The sequence below is a fragment of the Dermacentor variabilis genome, chromosome 1 (assembly GCF_050947875.1).
Source record: "Dermacentor variabilis isolate Ectoservices chromosome 1, ASM5094787v1, whole genome shotgun sequence".
NCBI lineage: Eukaryota > Metazoa > Arthropoda > Arachnida > Ixodida > Ixodidae > Dermacentor > Dermacentor variabilis.
The window spans coordinates 66,169,856-66,191,943 of NC_134568.1; the positions used below are offsets into that span (position 1 = coordinate 66,169,856).

The 22,088-nt window shown below is 46.6% G+C and overlaps 1 protein-coding gene across 3 annotated transcripts in view; it reads right to left on the reverse strand.

Annotated features, from left to right (window-relative positions):
* Nucleotides 1-22,088, reverse strand: part of Dora (zinc finger SWIM domain-containing dorado) — a 219,791-nt gene that overhangs the window by 126,591 nt on the left and 71,112 nt on the right. For all 3 annotated transcript variants that reach the window (XR_012827326.1, XM_075688469.1, XM_075688478.1), the window contains exons 9-10: nt 21,759-21,976; nt 10,392-10,596 (exon numbers count right to left, since the gene is read on the reverse strand). Coding sequence is in view for 2 of the 3 variants with exons in the window: in XM_075688469.1 (XP_075544584.1) it covers nt 10,392-10,596; nt 21,759-21,976 (423 nt within the window). In the remaining variant the exon portion in view is untranslated. The remainder of the gene's footprint in view (nt 1-10,391; nt 10,597-21,758; nt 21,977-22,088) is intronic.

Here is a 22,088-nt window from a genome sequence, read left to right on the forward strand (position 1 = left end):
TGCTAAATGTGCCTATATCCAAAATGGGGTGCTCTCGGACTCAGTATACCGCTGGTTTCAAACGCAACGCTATTCAACTCGCCGAAAAAGTCGGTAACTTAGCGCCCGCAAGAAGCCTGGACATCAACGAATCGACGATAAGGGGGTGGAGGAAGCATCGCCAGGAGTTGTTCAATTGCAACAGTCATAGAAAAGGTTTCCGTGGGTCCAAGAAAGGCTGCTTCCCGGATTTGGAGCATTGTCTTGCGGACTTCGTTGGTGAACAATGATCCCGGCTTCATGGTGTGAGCAGTGAAATGCTTCAGTGCAAAGCACGTGAACTTGCACGAGACGCGGGTTTGGCACCAAAACAATTCAAGGCATCGCGCAGCTGGATACAGAAGTTCATGCGAAGGACCAGTTTTTCCCTTCGACGCACTACGTCGATTTGTCAGAAACTACCCAAGGACTTCGAGTCTAAACTTCTCGCGTTTCAGCGGTATGTCATTGATCTCCGCTGCTCTACCAACATGCCACTTGGACACATCGGGAATGCAGAACAAACCCCCGTGTACCTTAATATGCCTATCGTTAGGACAGTGCACAAGTCTGATGAACACGAAGTTTGGATTAGAAGCACCGGAAACGAAAAGAATCGGATAACAGTTATGCTCGCATGTTTGGATGGTGGTCGCAAGCTCCCTCCCTTCAAGATTTTTCGCCAGAAGACTATCCCGAAAGAAACATTTCCGAACAATGTTGTCGTACGCTGCCACAAAAAAGGCTGGATGGACTCGGAACTCGTCATAAATTGGATTTCCAGCGTTTGGGACCGAAGGCCAGGTGCATTGCTGCATCCAGAATCAATATTGGGGCTGGATTCCTTTTGAGGTCACCTCACACCCGGCGTGAAAGAAAAGCTGCAGCGTGACCGAACACATTTGGTTGTTATACAGGGTGGAATGACGTCCATTCTTCAGCCCTTGGATGTTTGCTTGAACAAGCCCTTCAAAGATCGCTTGCGGCAGCTGCATTCGGACTGGACTGAATGTGGATCTACCTCAACACCTGCAGGGAGACTGAAACGCCTGAGTGCATCTACTGTTGCTCAGTGGGTTTCAGCTGCTTGGTATGGGCTGTCTCATCAAACAGTCTACCGCGCATTTAAGAAATGTTCTATTTCAAATGCCCTCGACGGAAGCGAGGACCATCTGCTGTGGGAAACAGCAAGTGACAAAGAGCAGCCCAGCTGTGATGACAACAGTGACGGCGACATCAGTGGCAAGGATGAAGATTAGGCATAGTTTGCAGGTACTTCAATAAAGCTGCTCTCGACTTTTCCGATAGTTTGTTTCCTGCTTTACATTCGTGTTTTATAGTTTCGGTTTCTCGCGTTACATTCGTGTTTTAGCGTCTTTGATCTTGCGTGTTCGCAAAGTCGACCCTTGCTTTACAATCATGTTTTTTTTTTTTTTCCTGGTTTCGCCCTCGCAAAGTCGACCCTCACGTCACATTGGGGTCGCGTTACATTCGGATAAATACAGTATATACCACATTTACTTGCATAATGATCGCACCCATGAATTTTGTCATCAAAATTCGATTTTTAAATTTCCCGTGTAATGATATCACCCCGAACTTGCCGCAGCGATATGTTATGTGCCAAGTCTAGCTAATAATGATCGCGCTTACCATCTTTCGAATGCTACGTGAACGACTCTTCAAGACACACCAAGTGGTCTGCACGCACCAAACATTCTTAAGCAGATGCCCCATTTCATTCCTTTCATCACTTACCGAAAAAAAAAAAAAAAAACACTATAACCACACTTGGCTTTATGTGTAGGCATTATAATGGTTGTGGTCAACAACAACAACAAAAAAGGCGCCTTTCGATTCTTCTCGTCTGCACTGTGTGCCCTGGGCACACAACAAATCGCGAGCAGCAACGATAGCAGACACGTTTACACTGAGGTCAGAAGTGTACCCTATTCATATGCCGACGCTTGTAACACCGCTAAGATATTCGGCCACCCTTTAGCGGAAACGTGCCGTATTAGGATAGTAGTGAAGACAAATTCCGCAGTTTCTGCAGCATGCCCACCATGTGTTTCCATGTCACTGGCAGCTAAGCGCGCCCATCTGTTTCTGTCCCCTCAAAGTGGACATGGCTACGTTATTGCCGCAAACTTGCCGATATTAACGATATTATTCATTATAGATATGGAAGAAACTGTTTCAATGCACATAATGTACTCACGAAAAGAAAAAAAGCTGCGTTTGGCGTGCTCCGCCAGCTGCCATTTTTGTTTTGGTGTCCCGCACTACATACAGCGGCAGCCGCCTATTTGTTGACCTGTTGTCATCCCGCAGAAAACGCAAAATGAATTTTTTTTTTTTTCGGGAAATTTAACCAGCGCCATGATCGCACCCCTGAATTACCGTCAATTTTTTTAACAAAAATGTGTGATCATTATGCGAGTAAATACTCTAGTAACAGTGACCAGCGTATGCGGAACAGCAACGTTCCGGTTCAAAAGCATGTCAACAATGGGGCAAAGCACATATTCACCGTCAGGAACCTGTGACTGGGCGGTCAAAGTGACGTAAGTAACTGCTTTGGCTGACAGATGCACATAGTAAAGCGAGCATAAGTGCAGTGGGGCGGTGCTCGGAGCATCGGTGAGTTGAGGCAGTTCTAACTGAAGAACGCCGGTTGCGCAGTCGATGAGAGCAGAATGATTGGATAAGGAGTCCAATCCAAGGATAACGTTGTGAGGGCAGTTGTCGATCATGGTAAAGAGAACAGAGAACAGAAGTAGGACAGCTGGCTATACTTAAACACTCAGTACACATTCCAAGAACGACCAGCATGCGGCCTTCGGCCACACCAAGCACTCGGGTAGCTGCTGGGGTGAAGACCTTCTTTAAACCTCCACGTAGGCTAGCACTCATCCCAGATACATGGGTTCCAGTGTCGACGAGTGCTTGGACAGGTACGCCGCCCATTTTAACGTCAATTAAGACTTCTCTTTGTGGGCACAGACAGAGGATTTACTGCAGTGGTAGGCAATGCAGCCCCATCTTAGAGCGCTGAATTTCTTAGTTTTCCGAAAGGGTGCGGCCAAAAGCCACAGGGGACGAAAGGCGATGTGGCTGTGGCGAACGGGAAGATGGGCGACGTGTTTGCGGTGAACGAGACAAGTGTCCGCGCGGCGATGGTGAGCGACCGTACCGCATGTTCCGAGCAGTGTTGGCGGCACTGTTAGACTCGGCGGTGGGCGAAAGATTGCAGGCATTTCTATCAAAACGACTCAGGTTAGTCGGCGGGCGAGGTGTTGAGGGCCACGAGTTACGACAGTATCGGGCGACATGACCAACGCAGCAACAGGTGAAACATATTGGGTGGTCGTCCGCAGTTCTCCACTCAGTCGGGTTGCGATAACGCAGAGAGAAGCGTCGGGGTGGAGCGAAAATAGTAGACGGGCATTCGTTGGCTCTGGGGTTGGAAACAGCACAGATAAAATGTAAACCGATGTTTTCAAGCTGCTGGCTAATGATGGCTTGTACGTGGGGAACTGAAAAAGGGGTAGCATCAGGGCTACGCAAACAGAAAGCTGCGGGCACCATCGCATCCAGTTCACGTCGAACGATTTGCACCACATCCTCTGATGGCAACGCACGCTGCGGTGCAAGTTGATCTTCACACGACGTTGCGGCAATATTGGGAAGTCTGGCGAATGGTTGAGAGATGCGTCGACTTATGGCCTGCTCGAATTGTCAGCACTCTTTGATGATAGCATCAACTGTCGAGCAGCTTTTGCACATGAGCAGATTAAAGGCGTCGTCAGCAATTTCCTTCAGCACGTGCCCGACCTTCTCAGCTTCTGTCATGTCGTGATCGGCTTTACAACAAAGTGCCAGTACGTCCTGGATGTATGAGACATAGGAGTCCATGGGGGATTGGACACAGGAGGCCACTTCCTGCTTTGCGGCAATTTTGCGGCCGGCTGGTTTGCCAATCAACTCTGTCAATTTCACTTTGCATTGGTCCCAGCTGGTTAGCTCCTCTTCATGGTTTTCGTACCACACCTTTGCCGTACCTCTTAGGTAGAACAACAGGTTAGCTAGCTAAGCGTAGGGTCCCATCTGTTGATTCCATTCACATGTTCGTACATAGCCACCCACTCCTCAACGTCGGTGCCATCGGTCCCCAGAAAGTTCCAAAATCCTTGGGTTGCACAACCACAACCGAAGGGGACAGCGATGTAGCTGGCGACGGTGACGCTTGAGGCGCAATCGACATTGATCCTGCGTGCTCACCGACGGTGATGCGACGTCCACAGCGGAGCTCCATTTCCAGCCATGGTACCCAGCAACTCCCACCAATATGTTATGGGGATGCTGGGAGTATAGAAAGACTGTATTTACAATATATACACAAGCAGAGTAAGTGCAGTTAAAAATGGCTGACCAGCAACAACATGCAGCAGCCAGCGTCTTGTGATCTTCCTTCTTCCTTGCTCTTCTTTTATCCTTCGGTAACAATATCTCTGAAATGGAGCAACCTAGAGCTGCCGTCTTGGTCTTGTCAGAAAGCGAATTTCCCCATCTTCATTCAAATTTCCCACTTCAGCTATCTCCTCAACGCGGAAACTAGCACACAAAAAGCAAATGATTGAAGGTTGTTCCAAAGTCATCAATTGGCCGTGCCTGCCACACAACTCCAACGCATTTTGCCATTGCTCTGTTGCTCACTGTGTAGGGGTGCCATCTGCTCTTTACATCTCACAAGCTCTCAAAGTCTCCGTCACAAAAAGTTTGACAAGTGTTAACATGGGCGTTATGCATATATTGCAGAAGTATGGCCGATGCCTTTGTTTGCAGACTCCTCAAACCTGCGGCTAAGCATTCCTAGCATTGGCGATGCGGACTTCGCGACCAAGCTTCGCGCATGGAATCCTTGGACATGTGGCTAGAGGCTCAATCACACCAGTGACTTGAAGAGGTCACACGACCATTTGCGACTAGCGACCAAAAAGCAAATAAGGCGACCAATGCTGACACTGGCAAGCCCGAATGAGTGCGACTTGCAAGTCGCAAGCCCGCAGATAATCGTTCTCAGTGAGAAGTTTAGGGATCTACGCAGTTCATGCGCACTTCGGTGGTTTTGCGTTCTGGAAACAGCCATGTACCGTATTTACTCGCATAATCATCGCACTTTTTGGTCAGAAAAAACTGACGCAAATTCAGCGGTGCGATCATTACGGGGGTTAAATTTCCCGCAAAAAAAAATTTTTTTTTCGTCCCGCGTTTGCTGCGGGAACGGGACACCAAAACAAAAATGGCGGCCGGTGAAGCAAGCTGAATGCGCCGAACCCGATTTTTTTTTTTCTTGCGAGTACATTACGTGCATCGAAACAGTTTCTTCCGTATCAGTAATGAATATTATCGTTAATATCGGCAAGTTTGCGGCAATAACGTAGCCATGTCCACTTTGAGGGGGCAGAAACAGATGGGCGCGCTTAGGTGCCAGTGACATAGAAACACATGGCGGGCATGCTGCGGAAACTGCGGCATCTGTCTTCACTATTATCCTCATACCGCATGTCTGCACTAAGGGTGGGTGAATATCTTAGCTGTGTTACAAACGTTGGCGTATGAATAAGGTACACTTTTGACGTATCAGTGTAAACGTGGCTACTATCATTGCCGCTCGCGATTTGTTGTATGCCCATGAGTGCAGGTGAGAAGAATCGAAAGGCGCCTTCTTTTGTTGTTGTTGACCACAACCATTATAAAGCCGACACATAATAAAGGCAAGTTTGGTTGTACAGTGAAATCTCGTTAAACCGTAGTTGGCCGGAGCTCGGGAAAGGTACGTACTAAACGGTAGTACTGTTTAACCGAATAGCATGAGATCGCCCACTTACCTGTCGAAAACGGAACTCAGAGAAAGTGCAATGAAAGGGGAAAAAACATGCAGTATTTATTCACTTCTCGCGACATAAGCGTTATTTTCGTTTGATGCCGCCGCGGCCTAGCACGCCGACGACAGCGGCCTCAAACTTACTGAAGCTGTGTGCCAGCTTTTCAGCCAGCCCCCTCTTCTCGGCAAACACTCGCATGGCAGATTCCTCGTTGGCGTTACGTATCCACCGTGCACGTGCGCAGTAGTGCTGCAGAAGTCCCGGGGGCGCCTTTTTCATTACGGGTGCCGGAGTTTGGAATAATTTTCATTTGGAATAGAGTTACGTTATCGCGCCCCTATTGTCGTCGCGACGATTGCATTCATGAGGCTGACGCAACGCGCAGCTTATGCCACTGTTGGGCCTGAATCGCCCGTGCTATTGCTTTCCGTGTCGTCCTCGTCACTGTCGCTAGTTGACACTTCGGCAACAACAGAGGCAACGATGGCGAAAAGTCGAACCTCGTAGCCGACATATCTTCGCGGTCGCAGCAGCGCTGCCGAGCAACTTCTTCGCATTCCAAATGCCACACACTGTAGTCAACAGCAGATCCCTGTTGCATGTCAGCGCCGACTTCGTCGTGTCACGTTCGATAGCACGGGCGGTGTCTAATTTTTCTTCTATGCTGAGCACCCGGCGTCTTTTTTATCCAAGCTTCGGAACGACGCGAGTCCTAGCTTGCACGACGCCATAACGCTCTCTGGCACCACGTCAAAATGATGTTGATGTTGATGTGGCTTCACGCGCAAACGTACAGGGCACTTGGAGGCCGTTGTTCCGATCTCTGAGGCGTGTTGTTCTGCCGGGCCGCCCGATGGAGACGGCGCAGCGCCGTGTTTGCGCGATGAAAAGCTCAAACGCTACGTTTTTTACCGATGCGTACGCAGTAAGCTGGTACGGTTTATGCGGATACGAAACACATTATGTTCAATGGCCGCTGAGTCGGGGATTTGACTTTACTACTTTTAAAACGAAACTACTGTTTAAGCGGGTACGGTTTAACGAGGTTTTACTGTACCTCTTTTTGTCATGGAAGTGCGGAAAGTGATGAAAGTAATGAAATGAGGCATCTACTTAAGAATGTTTGGTGCGTGCAGACCGCTTGGTTTGTCTTGAAGAGTTGTTCGCGTAGCATTCGACAAATGGTAAGCGCGATCATTATTAGCTAGACTCGGCACGCGACATATCGCTGCGGCAAGTTCGGGGTGCGATCATTACACGGGGAAATAAAAAAAAACGAATTTTGACGACAAAATTCAGGGGTGCGATCATTATGTGAGTGCGATCATTATGCGAGTAAATACGGTATTTTGATTCGAGTAAAGAGGAAGACGTCATCACTGTGCTGATGTGCTCTGCTGTAGTGTCAGCTGTGGCAGTACGGAAGCCTCCGGAGAAAAAGCGACACAAGTGGGTGCACCTGGGCCTCCGTTCGCGATTAATGGCCGGCCATGCAAGTCGCCTCCTGCCCGAACTCTGCGCACATGACAAAGAGTATTATCGAGAGCAAGCTGTGCCGTATTTACTGAATCTAACGCGCACTTTTCCCCAAAGGAACGGTCCAGAAATTGCATGTGCGTTAGAATCAAGTACGACCATAAATCTGTGTTACCATATCGCCATCGGCATTTTAAAATGGCCCCCTCGTACGTGCTTTGAGCATAGCTGCTGTAGCTTCCTCCATGTGCTGTAGTAAGTGTTCTTAGGTTAGTGCATCATCCATCTTCCCATTTTCTGCGTTTGCTCTATCAGCACAGAAGTGCCGACTGCGAAGACACGCAGAGTTCAACACGTTGCCGCACTTAAAAGGTAACTGATCCTGTGTGCAGAGATGGACGGAAATCGGGCCAAATCATGGGCGTGCCATATGGGCCAAGCGGAGTTCCCAAAACTTGCCTGCGGGACTGGCGCAAACAGGAGAGGCGTGCTAGTGCTAGGCGTGCTGGTGGTTGCTGCATATGGTGGCCACGCAGCCCCTATCTTGAAAGCAATCTTGTGACAGAGACAAGAGTCTAGACATCTAGGCGTACCGTGATCTGTTCTCGTCGCTTAGAAGCGAGAGGCCGCACAAATGTCAATTCGCTTGCCTCTGCTACCGCACTTCCTCACTCCAGAGTTTTGATATAGAGTTTCCACGGTCATTGAGAGTGAGACGTGTTCATGTTTGCTCGTGCATGCGTGACACCACGTTTGTTAATTTAGTTAGTAAGCAAATGTTTAAACGTTTATATGGCTGATAAAACTAATATGCCTACCTTTTGTATAGTTGTCTATTAATTTGCTTTCGTAGTCGCTGCTTCGTCTTTCGGGCGAAACTGCGACTTTTTTTTATTTATAGCGCCTTTAGTGTACTAGGAGTAAATCTTTGATTTTACAAATGAGAAAAAGTTGTATTTCTGTAGGATAGAATGAGGTGTGCGGTACTGTAAAGAACTTTTCTCTTTTTAGGCGATGGCAAACAGGTGTGCGTTATGATCGAGTAGATATGATAATTTCTAGTTTGCCTTGCGTGGGAATCGGTGCATAATTTTCGTGCTTTATTTCGCTGCTGTTTAGCTTCCTGCAATTGCTACAGGATACATTCAAAACGTTACTGGAACTGCTGCACCCCAGCATACAAGGCAAGACACCAATTACAGGCCTTCAGTCTGCCACCGTGGCGTGGACGGGTATTTGGCGTGATGCAGGAGGACACCAGGTGAAAACATATCATGACATAACTTTTGGCATGCTGCTGACTAGTTTAGCAGTTTTGCACCAACAGTCATGAAACTGAAAATCCGAGCAGGAAGCGACTGGCCCAAAATAGTCACTTCACCTTGGTCGCGCGACAGCTGTCAGCCGCCTGTGTGAATGAGCCTTAAGCCTTTCAGCATTGGTGCTTCGGAATCCACGACCAAGCACATCGCGCACATAATCCTCTGACCCCCAGCTAAGCACTTCGAACAACAGTGTCTCCCGACTCGGCGATCAAGCACATTGTGGGCGCAACTTTGAACTCTCGGCTAAGCAAATCCTGGCCGCGACGGCAAGGACATGATTCGACAACCTCGTGCTTAGAAGAGCAATGTTAAAGCTACTAAGCAACCCCGGCGGATTGAAGAAGAGTTGTCTGTAAAGGTAAACACTGAAATCAGGCCCAGCTTGTTATCTTAACTGCATTTTTTGAATGTTATTAAAGGTAGGGAGGAAAGTAATGTTATAGCAATCAATTACTTTTTAGTAATTGTTCAATTACATTCGTGGCACAGTAATTTACATGTTTTTCATTACATTTTTGAAAGAAGTGATTGTAGCTGGTTACTTTTTTTCTCTGTAAACTGTAGAATATGACACAGGGACACTAACAGGGAAAACAAGAGACAAACTTGGGCCTTCTGTAGGGTCCGTGTTCTCTTGTTTTCCTGTTAGTGTCCCTGTGTGTCCCACCTTTGCAGCGAAAGCCTGCGTCATACAGTTAAAAATGTTGTGAAAATAGTTGGCATGCTATTACTTTACTGGGTTGCCTCAGTGATTCTCACAGCCAACTCCCACATCATCATCCATTAAAAAATGAGCAACGACTAAATCATCAATCACGACACTGTATATGCCCATTCTGGAGGCACTTCGTGTAATGACCCCATTCAGTACAATCTGTTAGAGTGCATGTTGACAATGTTACGATGGCTCACCTGACTAAATACAAAAGCTGCACCCTACTGTTGCTTTCCAGTAAGCGCAAGCAAGTCAAAATGAGATATTTTAGGATTAAAACCCTTTTTCTATGCAACTAAAGCATGTTACAAAGTTTCACATTGAGTAAACTCAGTGTAGAGAAACTATTTTACTGAGCACCATTAATATTGTTGTGGTGGGACTTGACCGTAGTTCCTTTCAACCTAAGCCTTAAGACCGGGGGCCTCAGCTCTATCTGCTACAAGGCAGGCCAATCTAAAATAACTAGTGAAAGAAAGCAAATTTGCTTCAAATTCAACTATACTCATGGACAAATTTCTGTGGCAATGAAGGAAAAGCTAGAGGGATGAAGCTTCTGCACATGTGTTACTGCGCTAAGTCGACCAGCAGATTTTGACAGCCCCTTCGGCTCTGTTTTTTGGAATAGCTACAGAAGCAGCATAGCTTCCACGTGCGACTGTTTTAAGTTTTCTCACACGTGGAAGAGGAATGCACAAAAATAGGTTAGATCTAAAGCTCAGTGGTGTATTTTTGTCTAATTTTGCTGTTGTAAATAAGATGTTTTGTTCTTTCTTCCTTATCTTAAACTGATGCACATGAGAATGGGGGACTACTTTTAGGAGCGCTCTTAGTTGTGTGCGCTTAGCCTCTGCAGCTCTCCCGTTACTGCCACAGAAAGTTGCCCGCAAGTACAGCAGAATTCACCAATAGATAGGAAAGGGTCAACTGGCAATCTAACTGGAATAATGAAGAAAGAAGACATGCCTGGTGGTGGCCAGTAGCACAGAGAACGTGTATGGGCCGGCGGTCACAGTGGTGCGAGGGACCAGCTGCTGAAGAGCCCACGTCAACAGCACGGCCCCTGCGGCACAAACTAGACAGGTGCTCACTGCCAACCAGGCACTCAGGATTTGGGTCACCTCGTGGGTTGTGCTCCAGGAGGCGTGTGTGCATGTATGGCGAGTACCACCTGCACAATAACAGTGAGGAGGAGGAGGAAGAAAAAACAATTCTCATCATCCATTGCTGTCGGATAGGTAGTTTCTGGTGATAACATAATCGGGGCACCACTCAGGCATCTGGTGAAATGAGAGACAGGAGAGTGATACAATCGGGCTACATTACTCCTGCAGAAATACAAAACACATAGACTGTCCCAAAGTTGATGCAGTGAGTCAGCAAGAAAGTGGGAGAGGGTGTAGTGGTGCTACTTCATCCACTTGAAAAGGCACAATTAACCTCTAGTCTAGAGCGGACATACTGCTCTGTGACAAGGCAGAATTTTATGCATGCACTTTTTGCGCAAACCATTTTTAGTATGTCGAAATGGAGATGGAAGAATCGGTGGAACCAAGGTTCACTATCAAAGGACTTGCTAAGTTGGGTAAAACAGTGCAGAAATTCATCGAATGTTGCCAAAGGAAAGTAACATGTCTTTGTAAAGAAACAATTGTTTATTTCATAGCAGTACAAAAGTGGTGTTTGCCGGTTGGTACCATGCAACAGAATGTTCGGGCTCCAGAAAGTGCACGACTGCACAGATCGGCCAGGGGAAAGATGCTCCCTGTTTTGGAGTAATGTGATACATACACCGTCTTTGCCGGTCAGCCAGGGTCCCACTCTTGTGTGACAAGCAGGTGCCAACTGGGTAGTGAGTCTCCTCTAACAGCTTAATGACGTCGGTCGCCAGACGGTGTTGTTTGGTTCTTTTTTAACTCTCCATTTTATTTAACGGCATATATATATATATATATATATATATATATATATATAATTATATCTCACCTCTCCCTTTCTAGGTGAAGACTGGTTGCCCGTAATAGTCCGGTGGCTTGATTTGGCGACCACTGCGAGTTGTGTGTGGTTGTGACGCTATGGTGTCACCTGCTGTTCCAGCTGCTTATGCCCGAGGGCTCAGTGCATCTCTTGGCGGCTCTTGTGCCTCCCTCTTCTCTAAGTATGCGGCCCCAGCTGCGTTGTGTGTGCAGGTTGCTCGCTTTTTGGGCTTGGGACTCTCCACATTGAATCTACTGTTCCTCCATGATTTTGGCCTCCCATGCAACTGTGCTTTCGGATATTATCATGATGACGCCTGTAAGTTGTCCGGCAGTCGTTTTTGCCAGGAACAAATGCACTCCGCTCTGCTGCGTCATCATCATAGGGATCCGAGCAGAAGTTCCACAGACGCTTTACATGTAGACTCTTTGTCATGGATCAAGCTGCATGAGATGATCATTTGCGGGTTCCTCCTCATGGCATGTTTCTGATGGGGTCATGAGGCTAAGTGGCATTATCATTTTCCTGCCAAACATAAGTTTGGCCGGCGTTTTGTGTACAGCCACTGATGATTTCACGGGTTCTAGAATTTCCTGTGCCTCAATAGGCCAGTGGAGCTCCCTGTGTGTGGTCATGCGAAGAGCTAACGGCACTACACGTTTTAGAAATTTTGGCGTAGCCTCAGGTTGTACATTAACATTCAATGGCTTACCAACATGCCTGTCCCACTATCTGTCAAACATGTCATCATCACATGCCAAAATTCCATCAGTTCTGATAAGGTCAATGCATTGATACCGGTGATCCTGATGTCCAGAGTTTGGAACCAGTCTCGTCCGAGGAGGCTAGCTCCTTTGCGCCTTATGACGTGTAGGTACAGCTGTGCGGTTTTGACATTAGTTTGCGATTCCTGTGTTGCTGAGGTGCTATGTACTGTGCCATCTCGCCTTTTAGGTTGGAGTTGCATCTGTTGTGCGACTGATTCTGCTTAAGAAATAGGATGTAGGCACGATCAAAAACGATTTCATATTCACCCAGCAGGTGTTGCTGAAGGTTACTGTCTCGTATTCTGCATATGAAGTGGTCGTGGAGCATAATGTCTAAAGGCACTATAGAGCCCCTCCCACTTGCTGTAGCTGGTGTCGCTGAAGTGATGGCCATGTTGAGGGCTATGGCTGTGCCGTACATAGCTGGCAGCGTACGTGTAGGTCTTGTTTCGAAGTTGCAGTCCCGTGTAATGTTGTGCAGCACTGTAATGTATTCGGCAATCGATTCTGTCGGTGCCTGGCTTCTTTGATGGAAACGCATGTGACTCAGCAATTCGTAGGGCTTCGGGTCAAAGTGTTTGTTGAGGTGTTGCAGTACAGCCTCATACTCTACCACTGAAGGTCGCTGTGGTGCGAGCAGGGCTCGTATGATGTCGAACTTATGACAACAGAGACGAATTCTTGCAAAGGGTCGTCACCGGCTACGTAACTTGGATTCACCCATACGAGATCGCGCTGAAGTCGCAGAACAAGGAATGGAAAATGAAATATGAGCCAAGGCAAAAAAAAAAAAAAAAAAAAAAAAAAGTGCAGAAGCAAAAAGCAAAAATAAAAGTAATGATGACTGTGTTTTGACTGCCATGGAAGTGCCATTTCAAGTTGTACATTAAGGTCAAACTGTCAATGCAGCTGTCTACGTGGAGGTCCTGAAGCACCTGAGAGATTGTGTGTGCTTCCAGTGACAAAATTTCTCAAAAGAGGGGTGTTGGTTTCTACACCAAGATAATGTCCTTGTCCACTGTGAATTGGCAGCATCTGAGTTTTGTGCACGCAATTCTATCACTGTGCAGGAACATCCTCTCTGCTGACCAGATTGAGCCTCCTGCGGCCGTGTTTTGTTCCCCAAGTGCAAACTGGTGCACTGGCGGTGGCATTTCGGGGATGTGATGATAAAAAAGAAAATGACATTCCTGTTGAAGCATTTAACAGAAGAGGACTTCCAAAGGTGCTTTCATCAATGGAAGAAGAGTTGGAACCAGTGTATTGTGTCTGAGTCTATTTTCAAGGTGACCTCATTGATCATCTATGTACCTGAAGAGGTGGATGGAACCAGTATATTATGTTTAAGTGTCTATTTTGAAGGTGACTTCATTGGTCTATGTATCTGAATGTTTGTGAAATGAGTTTGTTTTATTGTACTGCTCAAAATTTTGGGACAGACCTCGCACTCTAATAGTAAACACTGGAAAATTTGAGGCTTAAACATAATGCAACAAGCCAAACTATGCAGAAATTGGCGTTAGGCATGGGAGGGGTGTTCAAATAGCAATATTTCCTCGAAATGTATATGAAGGTTCAAGAAGAACGACCTACAAATATTGAATTCAATACCGAACATTTTCCCATTTCTAAACAAAATGAAATAATAAGTTACGTGGAGTCCATTTGGTAAAAAGAAAGAAGAATAAGAGGGCTTAAGTTATTTGATACATGTAATGCCATTCCCAAGTGAACTTCCGGCTGACTGAGGAGCTAATAAATAACAAGCTACTGAAACATAATTGTATTTGGCACACCATAAGAACGACGACAATAAAAGGCAGGAACAGCACAAAACCAGATGCTGGAGGAGATAAGCGTACCGTCGCCAACTGATTTTCCGGACTCCAAAAATTCGGACATGCCCGATTATTCGGTCAGCTTCGCGGCACCGCCCCATTCTCCCCATAGACCATAATGTATAACTGCCAAAAGTTCGGACACCTTGCAACCTCTCGTCTGATTTTTCGGACACTCCTTGAGCCAACTCGATCGAGAGCATCATGCACCGACTCTGACCGGTGCATAGTTCGACTTGCTGAACGCCATTTTTGTTTTGAACGGAGCCTCCTTGCAGCCCCACGAAGTGGCGCTACTGGAAATCCCCGCTCATCATCATCATTTCTGCCTGGTTCGATAGAGCGACTCTACAGCAGTTCCTGTTTCAGCTTAGTAAGCCATGTCAAGACAATACAGCAGCTGATTTGTTTCTTCGTGCAAGACGCTGCGAGCAGGCCACGTTTTTCGTTTGTGCGACTGGTGTCGGCACGGTGGTGTTTGCTTTGTGTGCTGTGTCGAGGTTTCGGTGATCCAACGCGGTGTACGGAAACATCGCGTCAAGTGTCTAATGGCGCCGACAATGCCTGCGCCGACTGCGCTGGGGAATGCCGGCAAGCGGGTGCTGGGAGGCCCAAGATTTGTCGCCTTCCGATGTGCTGCCTACTGACGCGGAAAATGTTCTGCCGAGACCTGCGCAGTGGTTGCATTGCAATTCCGGACACCGTCCCATTGTCAGTTTCACAGGTGCTGACACTGCTGTACTGACATGCGCAGAACTCGACGACGGTGAGATCATTCGTCAGGTTTTTGCTGCAGCGCCGGACGATGACTCCGAGTCGGAAGATGACGCACCATGTGCTACGCTGCCGTCGCAGGCGGAGCGTGCACAAGCAGTGACTGTGCTTTCAGCCGCCTATAGTGACCGTACGACCCTCTCTGAGATTTAGGCTTATGTGATTGCGCGTAAACGGAACAGCGTGCAACGGCGCAGTCACGATTTCTTCAAGCCTACTGCCGAGCCCGAATAAGTGCGTGGAAATAAAGGATTTCATTTTTTTTTTCTTAATCTGCTTTTTCGGACACCTGTTTATTTGGACATTTCCGCAGTCCCCCTGAGGTCCGAATAAACGGTCGGCGACTGTAATATTATACTCACTGTACATAGTCTTAACTGTTTTGTTACTGCTGGAAACCTGCTCATCTTCGGTGCTTTTATGCTTTAACATTTTATTTCAAGACGTGGTAGTCACCAATGTATACTGCGATATATAAAATTATAGCCTTATTACTAGTGTTTCGAATGGATGTATGGCAGTGATATATGCTCAGAAAATTTATGAGAATTATTATGTGAATTTTCAAAGCACATGAAAGAACACAAAAATTAAAGTAGTAATTTGCTATTTCTAGCATAAGTGCCAAGAGTAGAAAAAAAATCTGAAATATACAGATATGCACATGGTTCCTAGTTCCCAACTTTTGTAAGTCAGATTATGCAAATAAATTATGGATGTTTTTTCTTATCAATACTAGCCATAGTGATGCCCATGCTATGTGGAAAAGCGGTAAAATTGCAATTGTGAAAACAGGTAAGTTCCTATTGTACAGGCAGCATTTACTTTTACTGCCTTCTCCAAGCTTGTGAAACCACAGTAGTCATGTCGGGGAGCCTGCAGAAGCCTCCTCATACTTGATTCTTGCATTGAAATAGTTTTTCTGTGCAAGCAAGGTGGTCTAGTGTGCATTCAACTAGCAACGGAGCCTCCACATGCTTTGCTCAGTTCCTATACAGTGCTGTGAATAATTGCACGTTAATGAATAAGGGTACTTGCACAGGCAGTGCTCAATGTGTACAGATTAGACAGCTAGTAAAGCTTCAACTGAAGGTTGGTCTGAAACTGACTTCGTGCTCCTGTGCGAGTGAAAACCCCACACAACGGGAACGACTGCTCGTAATAATTTGTACATACGCTGTCAAAGCGCTTATGGATAAAAGCAACCCATGGTGGGGAAAAAAAAATAAAGTTGCACTTAATATTAGTCGAATGCTACTATCAAAATACAGTCTACGCTCATTACAACGGACACGCATACAACAGGCTTTCAGATACAACGGACCATATTTCAGCCTTAGTTTGTTCTACCTATTTTATTAATGCAACGAAGTTCACTTTTAACAGACCGCACTACAACGGACTATCGGCTACAGTGGACGAAATTAGCATCAATTTTTGTCAAAATCAGGAGTATAGAACAAACTTTTGCCAAGTCGACAGGGGCTGGCAACTGACTTGCGAGCGTCAGCCGATGATCGCGGCTCAATATGTTGCGCGCGAGGGAGAGAGGAAAGCGGGGCGGAAGCGCGCCGTCTTTCGCGCGCAAGGCACGGGGGGAGGGGGAGGACGCGAAGGAAAGAGGTGGGGGCCTCTACTCCAGTGGCTGCGCATAGAAAAACTGAACAATTTCTATAGGTGCAGTAACAAAAGAGTTAAAGGTGTTTTAGACTTGGTGAGATTGTCCAAATAATAAACTGCTTTGCCTAAATCGAAACAAATTTGTTGGCTGAACAAGAATGGGGCATCCTTATTAAAGAACTAGAAATTATTGAGCAGAGGTGAACTATTCCACATATTTGCACAGCAACTGAGGCCTCTCCACAGCATCCGCAACTCCCAAGCATTAGAATCATTTAGAACAGTGACCAGTTGTGTCTGTTTCTTTTTCTGTGGATGTCGTAAGTGTTGTTACTCCTTATTATTGAACAGAAATGCATATTCGACAACTTCACTTGGCAAATTGTTAAAATGAATATCAAAGATTATTTGATTCATACTAAGAATTTTGAATATTTGCATTCTTATATTTACTTGAAATTCTTAAGGAGCCATTCCTATTAACTTCATAAAGCAGCCTGAAATGTGGTCTCGAAGTACAGTAAAATCTCGTTAATTCGAACTCTGTTAATTAGAAATCCCTGGTAATTCGAGGGTTTTCTGCGGTTTCCTATTTTCTAATGTGAATTTGAGCGGATAATTAGAACCAGCAGCCTAGGCCAACCCGGTTAATTAGAAGGTTTGGGGTACTATGTGGCAATTCTTGATCCTCACTTCACCGCAAACCCGACGAAACGACGGCCATTCGGAGCCGCGAGGTGACGCCACGTAGCAATCGTGATTATTTATAGACGAAGCGCCCGACCCGTAGTACTGCAGGCACAAAAATCAGTCCACAGCACGCCCCGCGCATCGCCGAAATGTGCGCCTGCAGAGAAGGCGTGCATCACTGCAACGCAGCGGGGATACCGTTTTTTTTTCTTTCACCATGCTCTCGTCCCCCACTCCGCATGCTCCTCGCAGTCGCAGCGTCAGCGCGTGTTCCGTGCCGCTGCCACTGTTCGCCAATTCTCTCTCCGCGCCTGCGGCGACGTGTGTGCGGGCAACGCCGGTCTGCGCCGTTTCTTTGTGTGATGTGGTTAGGGGTGTTGCAGCTAGCGTGGTTTTTTTTTTTTTTTTTTTGTTGCCCACAAAAACGTTTGTAGCGAAGGACACTGCGTTTAAGGGTCGAAAGCAGGGAAGGAACGAATTACCGTTCTGTTCAGGGCGAACATGTGCAGTAAACACAAGCTGGTACTACTCGTAGTTGGAAAGAGTGGGAAGCCTCGCTGCTTTAAAAATGCATGGCTGCTGCTAGGGAAGAGCTTATTTGCTGGCACAACAAGAAAGCCTGGTTTACAGGCGCAATATTTGAAGATTACATTCGGCAGCTTGACCGTAAGTTTGCGGCCACAGGCAGGAATGTACTCTTCGTTGTTGATAATTGCCGGGCGCATGGTGACATCCGACACCTGAAAGCTCTCAGGATGGTATTTTTTCCTCCGAACAACCACGTCAATCGCGCAGCCAATGGACCAAGGCGTCATTCACCACACGAGCAAGATTTACCGCCACCATCTGCTCAAGCACATGCCCTTTTGCTACAACAACGGTAAGGAGTGCTCCATCGACATCCTCGGGGCCATATGTCTTATTGTGTATGCATGGAAGCAAGTGGAACCCACTTTGATCGTGCGGTGTTTTGAACACGCTGGCTTCTCGAAGGAAAGCACCGTTGATGCTGATGCTGACTATTCAAGTGCACTTTATGAAGAAGGAGCTGAGTATTGCGACCGAATCAATGCACTCTACGTAGAGGATAGCGAATCTGGTTCAGTTGGCTTCGTACCTTTGAAAATGATCAACAAATGTGCTACTCAGACTTGGAGGGTGAAGCTACCAGTGATGCGACCATGTGCGATGACAGCGATGACGACGACGCTAACGAGCCCTCCCGAGCACCTGCACTCAGGGAAATTATCGGATCGCTAACATTATCTACAGTTTTGTTGAGTGCCACAGTGGGAATTCTCAAATGCTGCACGTAGTTGGCCTACTAGAAAACATAACCCCTGTAGCTTCGAACTACAGGACGCGGCAAACGAGCATCTCTGAAAACTTTAAGTAATCTAAAGATCAGCGAATAAAGGTAGTGCATTCCTACAGCGAAATTTTTTGCCTGGGTTGCATTTTTTTGTGTTTGGTTAATTCGAAAACCTGCTTAAGTCGAAGATTTTTTGCGGTCCCGATGACTTCGAATTAACGAGGTTTTATTGTATAATAAACTACTATGATCATCCTTAAATTGTTCATTCTATTTTGCTAAAGTTCACTTTCTTAAAGAAGCGCAAGTACCTTTCCTGTTTTACAAACACTCTCGTTGGCTAGCATAGAAATGATGAACATTTATTTAGAAAGTTGCTAATAAATTGTGCAATTAAGTGTAAATAAAATGGGAATGAGCAGACTGCTCCAAAGTGAACAAGTGTGCGTCATCAAGCAAGCTTCTACTACTGTACTGTAACTACAGTATATTTACAGTCAATGGATCCACATACAGCGATACTTTCAAATGTAACAGGCCATTCTTCTCACTTAGTTTGGTCTGCCTACATTATCAATGCAACAAATTCTGCTTTTAATGGACCCGGCTGTAATGGATCATCGGGTACAAAGAACAATCTTTTGGACTAATTTTGTCTAGATGGTATAAACGCAATATGCTTTGTTGTGGTGGTTTCTAGCATTACCACATCATTTCACATTATCAAATCGATTTGCACAAAAAGGAAGAAAGGCTGCTATTTGCAATGTCTGGAAGCACATGATGCAGTCAAGCCGCCTCGCGTGCAGCACAGGAGCAGCCAAACATGGGCTCCGAGTTGAACTTGCCTTGTACCGCAGCTCTCGCTTGTGCTACTGGTTTTAGAGCAGTTGTTGCTTGTAAGAAAATATTATTCGAAGACAGTTCATTCTACCGATCACTGTTTTGTATGAAAAACTGCCACCAATGTTTATGTCAGCAGCAGCGGCGATGCAGTCGGGCCGGGCAGTCAGCACAGCGGGCTCCCCACCATTGTGCCGGTTGTTAACCTTGTCATTTGCTTGACAACCAGCGACCAGAATACAGTCGCCGACCGTTTATTCGGACCTCACGGGGACTGCGGAAATGTCCGAATAAACAGGTGTCCGAAAAAGCAGATTAAGAAAAAAAAAAAAAAGAAATCCTTTATTTCCACGCACTTATTCGGGCTCGGCAGTAGGCTTGAAGAAATCGTGAGTGCGCCGTTGCACGCTGTTCCGTTTACACGCAATCAGATAAGCCTGAATCTCGGAGAGGGTCGTACGGTCACTATAGGCGGCTGAAAGCACAGTCACTGCTTGTGTACGCTCCGCATGCGACGGCAGCGTAGCACATGGTGCGTCATCTTCCGACTCGGAGTCATCGTCCGGCGGTGCAGCAGAAACCTGACGAATGATCTCGCCGTCGTCGAGTTCTGTGCATGTCAGTACAGCAGTGTCAGCACCTGTGAAACTGTCAAATGAGACGGTGTCCCGAATCGCAATGCAACCACTGCGCAGGTCTCGGCAGAACATTTCCCGTGTCAGTAAGGAGCACATTGGAAGGCGACAAATCCTAGGCCTCCCGGCACCCGCTTGCCGGCATTTCCCAGCACAGTCTGCGCGGGCACTGTCGGCGCCATTAGACACTTGACGCAATGTTTCCGTACGCCGCGTTGGTTCACCGAAACCTCGACACAGCACACAAAGCAAACACCACCATGCCGACACCAGTCACACAAACGAAAAACGTGGCCTGCTCGCAGCGTCGTCCGCGAAACAAACAAATCAGCTGCTGGATTGTCTTGACATGGCTTACTAAACTGAAACCGGAACTGCTGTACGGCCACTCTATCGAACCAGGCAGAAACGATGATGATGAGCGGGGATTTCCAGTAGCGCCACTTCGTGGGGCAGCAAGGAGGCTCCGTTCAAAACAAAAATGGCGTTAAGCAAGTCGAACTATGCGCCGGTCAGGGTCGGTGCATGATGCCCTCGATCGAGTTGGCTCAAGGAGTGTCCGAAAAATCAGACGAGAGGTTGCCAGGTGTCCGAACTTTTGGCAGTTGTTATACATTATAGTCTATGGGGAGAATGGCGGTGCCGCGAAGCTGACCGAATAATCGGGCATGTCCAAATTTGCGGAGTCCAGAAAACCGGTCAGCGACTGTACATCGGAAAGTGCGGCGTTATGCCATGTGGTAATACGATTACCATGTAAACACAGTTTATTTATTTATTTCAAATTTGATGTTTTCACTGTTTTTGTGATGGTAGCGAAGCTCCACCATTTCATAACATACCGCGATCCTAATTTTGGATAGAGTGAACTTCAGATATAACGAACCTTTTTTGCTAGATTATTATGGTCAATTTTAAGAAGTGTCGACTGTAATCGTGTAAAGCCTACCCTGGCGTGAGGCTTGCGCCCCCTCTTTTGAGTGCAAAATTTAAAGGTTTGGCAAGTCTCATGTACCCACATGCTGGTTAATTTGTACAAGCTGCTACTTGACAACACCAGTTACTGTCTTGCTGATGACATCTTCGTCATCACTGCAACAACGCAGTAGATCCCACATGTTTCAATTGTATCAGTTGTGCTCAGGCATTCTGTTTAACTGCATCATGATTTTGGGACCATTAGGATGGCATCGCCGCAAGTAGTGTGTGTGTCAACTTAGAACACGTGGAGTGTGCTTTCATTCGACACAGTCATCAAGAGCTTTAAAGTGACAGGGATCTCAGAGAGTAAAGGACTGCATGAAGGACTACCATGTCTGAGCACTGAATAGGTGAGCTCGTCCATTGACAAAGGCAGTGGAAGTGACGAGGACGACGGAACAAAAGTGTTCATAATAGGCTGCCGGTGGTTGCATTATTCTGCACAGTAGTCCGAAGCTTAGAAGAGTAGCTGCTTCGTGTAAGGCGCTCACCATGTTAATGATGGATTTAATAGGAGAGAGAGAGAGAGAGATGCAAGCCTTACAGAAGTAAATACCGCAGAAGTAAATACCATCTTCGTTATAAGCAGCCAGGCAATATTCCTCTGTAAAATAAAGATTCACAGTTCTTTATAGAATTCCTATAAAGTGAATGCTATATTATACCGTGAACTGCATTAAATGAATCTTTATTGCACAGAGGTTTCACAGCACCACCTAGATGATGATGCATGCACAATGCGAAGCACATTTGACTGCAATGGGCCAAGTGTAGCCAGACATGTTGCTATCTTTCATTGTTGCACAAATACTTCACATACCTTACACACAAAGTCTTATGGCTTCAACAAATCTACATGACTCCTGTCAAAACATACTAAAGAGTGACAATCTAACCTGCAGGCACCGCCATCAGCATAGGTAATTCCTTCAATTGGGTAGTCTGTCCAGTCCAATAAACAGGCCTCCAGGGAAGGCTTGAAGCCAGGGAACACATCCAGGTCGGAGCGACGAGCCCCACTCAGGCCACCATTTCCACCTGTTCCAGCTACATTGCTGCTGCCTGCACGAACTTTGCAGACTCGTTCCAGTGTCTTCACGTGCCACTCTCCCATCTGCATGGGCACAAAGCCCCAGAAAGTACATAATGGCACTCAAAATGATAATATGTCTTGATCTTAAATGGATGGGCCTTAACATACAGTAAAACCTCATTAGTTGACCCTT